This window comes from Dipteris shenzhenensis, chromosome 6, assembly GCF_047967505.1.
Source record: "Dipteris shenzhenensis isolate YYH24624 ecotype China chromosome 6, Dip_SZ_1.0, whole genome shotgun sequence".
In the NCBI taxonomy this organism is placed as follows: domain Eukaryota; kingdom Viridiplantae; phylum Streptophyta; class Polypodiopsida; order Gleicheniales; family Dipteridaceae; genus Dipteris; species Dipteris shenzhenensis.
Window position 1 is genome coordinate 53,766,000 of NC_141601.1, and position 6,518 is coordinate 53,772,517.

Sequence of the window (6,518 nt, forward strand, 5' to 3'; positions counted from 1 at the left end):
TTCATAAGAAAAGAGGGGTGATTTTCTAGGGAGGTATTTTAGGTGACAAGGTTTTTAAATACCCCCTTGAATGAACATTACACATAGAGTTTCTTAGTAGTGGACCCATTCAAATGATATGTATGCACATTGAAGCTTGAATATCTATAGGAACATATTTTAGAAGGCCTAAAATTGAAGAAAGACTCCACTCCCACGAAATATGCTTGCTACAATAAAAAATAAATCAGCATCGCTAGAACATGAAATAATGATGTTATCTATTATAATTGCTACTATATCATGAAGTAGCACAATTATGTCACTATATTCAGTACTAAAAGATTAAAATGGTACTCCTTTAAAAAAAGGGTTTCTTCTTTATTTCTTCTTTAGCATGATAAGCATTGTATAAGACTCACATGTGCTATAAAGCATTGTCATACACTATATGAAATAAGTACTTTACTAGCCACCTTGTGTTCAAGCAAAAATCATGTGTAATTTCATTTTTTGCATGTCACCATTGTCATGTACATAATCAGTATGCTCACACCACAATAATATGCTCTTTCTATTAGCTTATTATTGTAGAAAATAGGCTACTCATTGTCACTCCTTTACCATCACACACTAGTAGTACCATTTGAAATTAGTTAAGATGAATTTGGTGCATGATTTATTCACGCATGCACAAATAGGCTACTCATTGTCACTCCTTTACCATCACACACTAGTAGTATCATTTGAAATTAGTTAAGATGAATTTGGTGCATAATTTATTTACATAGGCACATAATCTCACATTTTGCATGCACAAAATACTATTGATCCTATTAGTTTTTTAACTTCAACTAAAATTATGTATACACAAAATAGTACATTTGTTGACTCCATCACTAGTTTATCATTTGGAAGTACTAACGGGCTAATCATTTTGCAAACCAAATGATTGATTATGGAAAATACAAATAGGCTCATATTTTTCTTACGTAAGACCCATTACTAATATCTATTCTTTGAACCAAGTTTGGTCTTTATTTTTTGGTTATGATACAAACCATGTTTTAATCAAGAGAGCATTGATGACAAATACTTTGAAAGGAAATTATTCCTTTCTTACCATCTGCTAGTGGTGAATGTTAATTTTAGTATCCAATTCGTTTGTAGTCATAGGTAGAACTAACTATGTTATTTCAAGCCTTCAAATGTAACAAATCATAAACAAAAATTTTGGTATTAAACGTTGAATGCCAAAAGTCAATAAAGATTAGATTCACTTTGTATAGTCTTACCAATTGCTATACAATACTAAAATACACTAATTAGTATTGATACCATTGACATCACAAACAAATGATATATATATTGTCATTAGTAAGATCAAAATAGCATGACTAATTGTGTAATCCATGTTTACTCTCACATAATTTGCATAAGCCTAGTAATGTTGGGTGATGTGTATAAATTGTTCCATCAAAGTGGATTATCTCGATTAGGTCTAGTTTAGGCATTAGGCGGGTACAATGTATGCATGCTAGGAGTTGTTTTAAGATAAGTATAGCCATTTTCTATTTACTTCTTCCATTGATGAGTCACCTAATGCCCCCTTAAACTGTATATTGTTGCAATGTCTCCATCATTGTATTTTTGCTCATGATACATTTCCTTCATTGCTTCTTAATTTGTTTAATTACATCATCCAGTTGGCTTGATTTTTTTAATTGTATTATCATTTGGATTTGGTACACCTTGAGACTGATAATAACACGTGTTTGTTTGGAATTATGTATAAAACATCCAATTGTAAAACATATTTCGAGTTGTTGGATTGTACAACTCGTACACTTTCACTTTGTCACTCTTCATTTGAGTCAAATTATTCTCTCTTGTCTTGTAATGTGTGAATAAAGTATTTATTCAAATCATTAGATAAGCATAACCATTGACATTTTAGGCATCATGCCTTTAAATGCATGTGTTAGCAGTCATTGGTAATGCATAGAATTGTTACTACTTCCATCCAAAATGAGCCTTGCAAACTTGCTACCTCCCTACCATGTCATGTAATGTTTTATTATCTACTTCCAACACCCTTATCTTTGTTGTAGATTATGCATATTGCTCCTAAAAATATTATGAAGCCTTGTATATTTTTAACATTTTACCTTTATGTCTTTTATTATCCCTTTGAAAAGTTCGAGTACATCCAAAACTTCTTTTTATCTCTTTTAAATCATAAAGAGGATGAAATCATCTAAGGTGGGCTCTCATATGACATAAGACATGTCAATCAAGGTAAATTGTGTGTGTTGGAGGGGAGGGGGGGGGGGGGGCACTGGGGCTGTTTGTTGTTAGCTTTTTCAAAACTAAAACTTCTATAAGGTTGGTGAAATCTTGTACATATCCCCAATAAAACAAAGTCCATGAAAGGTAAGACAAGTCAATCAATGGAAATAGTTATAGGGGGGGGGGAGGGTGGTATTAGCTTTCTTAAAAGTGAAACTTCTATAAGGTTGGTGAAATCACTTTTCAATCACTTACATATGCCCTAATAAAAAAAATTCCACAACACAAACATTAGAATTCAAAACTTAGTGTCAAACTCTGCAACTCTATTACAGCCTTGAAAAGGAGTAGTTAATAATAATATTTTTTCAAATGTTGTGGAATGAAGCATTTATTTATAACAGAAGCTTTCACCAACTTCTAATATTTATATAAGCTTTCACCAGCATCTAATATTATAAGATGAAGCTTACCTTTACAAAAATATCCCTCATGTACTAAACAAGACTTGACAGGAGCTTGGTAGTCTCTCATGTCACAAAAATTACCTTCATTGAGGTAAAGAGTAGCCCTTAATGGAGGACTGTGAAAATAAATACCTTCAGGTACATAAGTATGCCACACTACTTATGTATACCTCCATTCAAGTACATAGGTATGCCACAGTAACCTAGCCTAGAAATACCTCCACGTATAAAAAATTCTCCCACCTAAGAGTATAACTAAGGAATTTGATGTACTAAAATGCTAGGTTCCTATTCCTTATAGCTCAAGCCCTAGTGCTAGGTTCAATCTTAGGGGGTGCAATACTAAGAAACCCTATGTATCACGTGCATTCAAACGGTATTTAAAAACCCCTCACTTAAAAATTTCCCCCAAAACCACCACCCTTAATTTAGGACCTAATGGATTTTTTAATCTAAGTTGAATTCAAGTAATCGTGTCAATTTTTTTCCCAATGTTGAATTTTAAAAACCCTCCTTTTGAATCCACGTGGTACACTAACGCTCTGTGAGGTGACCCACTAGAGGGTTCAATAGGTTCTCAAAGGGGTTTTCCTTAAATGAACTCTTTACTCTTTTCTAAAGTACTCAAATTTGACCAAAGTTCTTACCAAACTTAGGATCATAATCCCAGATACTTACCAATCTACTAACAATTATAGGTAAAAAGTTAAAGTCATTCTAAAAGATCTAACTGTTCTAACACTAATTTAGTTTAGGGTCAAGTAACCTTAGATGTCCCCTAGATTGTAGTGAGATATGCGATTCAATTTATCTTTCAAGTGTGTATGTCTTTCTTAAATAGAAAATAGAAAATAGATTTAACATTTTTTAAAAAACCGTGTTAAGCTTTACACCATGCAACCTATTGTCACATATTGTAAAAGGCTATTTGAGTTTAAGTGTTGTTTTAGCTTAATTGTATCTTAATCTTATAATATTTTCTATTTACCCACATTTATGATGACCCTTTTACCGTGGCTATGTATACTAAGTTGTGAGGCCATACCAATTTTATTACATTATATTTGCTTGAAACCAAGACAACATGTGTGAGGCTTTAGTACAGAGCCTCAGTAGTGGGTATCTACAAAAGAATAGCCTTTGGAATGAAAGAATAGATGCTTATTCACTTGAGCAGGACATCTCTAGCTTTTAACCACATCATTGTCTTCGAACTAATCATTGCATTGGTTTATGATCAATTCTTGTTCTAAAAGTAAAAGAAGCAATTTAAGTTGAAACTGTCATTGGAAAGAGCACATCAATAAATGGAATAGAATCAAAGGGTCATGTATTGCGTTGAGTGTTTTCAAAAGAATAATTTTACATAAACAAAATCCGCGATTTATTAATATGGATGCCTTTTTTCTTTTTGGTGACTTCAACATGCCAAATGTATTAAGAGGCTAATTAGGCCCAAAAAGAGAGACCTTTTACTAAATTTGGATGCCCTTTTAAATACATGCTTCGATCTTTTAAAAAATATATAGGTTTTAAAATAAGGACTCCCTCTTGCACTTTTCTTCTACACGAATGTATCTATTTGTCTTAGATGGATTCATTCATGTTTGATGCACGAAGAAAAAGTGCAATGATGATAAATATTGGTGAATGATGATATTGGTGGCCTATGAGCTACACCTATGAGATGCAATCACACCTCTACGTACAAAATTTGTTAAAACTAACAAAATGGAAAATAATTCCTAATATTGGGTAATATGCTAGTTATGTTTATAGATTTCTAAGCTTTCATAAGGAAAAAAAAGAACTTTACATAAAAACACTCCTAAGCATCCAAAGATGAGATGTCCTGTAGAGACGAGAACACACACACACACACACACGCACGCACGCATGAACGATTACAACCATATATACCCAACAATACTAGTTGCCATGGCACATGTTGACATAGATCATATTTTTACAATGTGGCTAGTAGGCCATCTTCAGTCACACCTCTATTTGCATTTTTCAATAATATGGAAAAGAATATGCATATTCATGATTGTAAGGAGAAATTACTTGCAGGTCTTGTAATCAAATTTGAAAACTCACAATTGGTGAGATTGAGAGCTGACTCATAGTCTCATTGGAAAGCACCTCCTTTGAATCTTAAGCAATGGTCGGCGGGGACACGAGGATCACCCATTATGATATACAGAAGAATCACCTAGTATGATTCTTGAGTGATAAATAGCAGCCAGCTTCGAAGTTAAAAGGCAAGAATATGTGCCCCAAATATATTTACATATTAACCAGACTTAATCACTTCTGTTGTTCAAGATCCACGGAGTCTCTGCTGCAGCGCTGCTTAAGCTCAATCAAGCATGTAGCACCTGCCGTTGGAGTCTCTCAATCAAGCATCTAGCGCCTGCATAAAATGTCGAGTGCTTCTCGAGCACCATCTCCTCTAGCCATCATAGACGCGCCCTCGAGTCCGCAGCTTCTCAAGCACCAGCTCCTCTAGTAGCTTCGTCAGATCTTCGCTTCCAATGCAAACCTTGTCGGAGATCTGAAAAAACAATCGCACCGCAGTTGCTTCCTTAAATTGTCACCTTCATTATCAAGAGCATGGACTTATAAGCGAGGCAATCTGCTGTGAGAGAGCAAACGCAGCCAAACCCGTCTAGCTTGAAGTTCAGGTAGAAGAGCTATTACTAGTGCGTCGATGGAATGGACATGGGTGTCTTGAGCCGTCGAAAGCGTTGCTCGCACGACGTTGAAGTTGTTGCTTTCCATGCTGGCCAATATCGCAGGCCAGACGCCCTGTCCCTTGGGGCTTCGAAGGGTGACAAATGCTTCTCTACCACGAAAGCAGACTGCAACATGCGCTGGTAGGGAGGCCAAGTCTTCAGTGGAGTCCAAGGGCCGCAACGCTTTCGTCTTTCCCATTTGACGCAAGCTCTCCGACAACTTAGTCATGTTTTCGGCCTCTCTCCTCTCACACAGCACTCGTCCGCCGACGCTGTGTAAACAACAGGGGAGTTCGAGTTAGACAGTGATGCGAGTTTCAAAGGGAATTCATAGACACGGAGGACATGACAGATTCTAACAAGTATATTGGTAGCACAGAGATTATTGGGAAAGAACTTTGAAGCGCGTCCTCCGAACGAAATGGGCAGGTTCTATGAGTAACATGGGTAGAAGAACGGCGACAATTAGTGTACAACTTGGCCATATATACTGACCTGTGTCACTGCATATGTCTGAAGGAACTGTTCACAAAAGATCATAAATCACGGGAAGGTCTGCGGCCACACGGTGCATAGTAACTTGGGGTGGAAAGAGAGGAGAAGGGCGGTAATAATCCAAGGCACCGTGGGCGGTGGGATCAAGAGGAAGAAGGAGGGCAACATGGCTGCGAATTTTGCGGGTTCGCAGGAGAGACAGAGACTTGTGAGATGAATGTGAGCGTCGAAGGTCGACCATCAATCGTGTTCTTGGAAGAACGGGGCTGCTCCTCAGGCTATACACGGTGAGCCCGTTTCATTTACCACGTGTTTCTAACGCCAACGTGCTCACGTGGATCTCGCTCTCTTTGCCTTCAATCCCACTCGGCCTTTTAGAGCCGGTGCACACGTACCCACGCTTGTGGTGATCTTTGGAGATTGGCGCAGTTTTCGAGAGCATCTTGAAGCTCCCTTGATGCTCATATTTGGAACTCCAAATTTGAGGGTGCCATTTCCAAGCACCCCATCAATCCAAGAAAAAATTGCGGCGTTGAGCTACAATGCCTTC

At 36.9% G+C, this 6,518-nt stretch overlaps 1 protein-coding gene across 3 annotated transcripts; it reads right to left on the reverse strand.

The window, feature by feature from the left end:
* Positions 1-4,696: 4,696 nt before the first annotated feature.
* LOC147901346 (uncharacterized) lies at positions 4,697-6,200 on the reverse strand. 3 transcript variants are annotated; one of them, XM_087376075.1, is made up of 4 exons: positions 5,834-5,962; positions 5,439-5,745; positions 5,152-5,292; positions 4,697-5,116 (listed from the first exon to the last, which is right to left on the reverse strand). In XM_087376075.1, exons 1-3 carry the CDS (start codon positions 5,956-5,958, stop codon positions 5,191-5,193), a joined length of 534 nt encoding a protein of 177 aa, XP_087232201.1. In that variant the 5' UTR covers positions 5,959-5,962; the 3' UTR covers positions 4,697-5,116; positions 5,152-5,190. The 3 variants fall into 3 exon arrangements, with proteins under 3 accessions (XP_087232201.1, XP_087232200.1, XP_087232202.1); XM_087376074.1 differs by having other exon boundaries at positions 4,699-5,292; XM_087376076.1 differs by lacking the exon at positions 5,834-5,962 and adding an exon at positions 5,969-6,200 and having other exon boundaries at positions 4,701-5,292.
* Between the last annotated feature and the right edge of the window lie 318 nt (positions 6,201-6,518).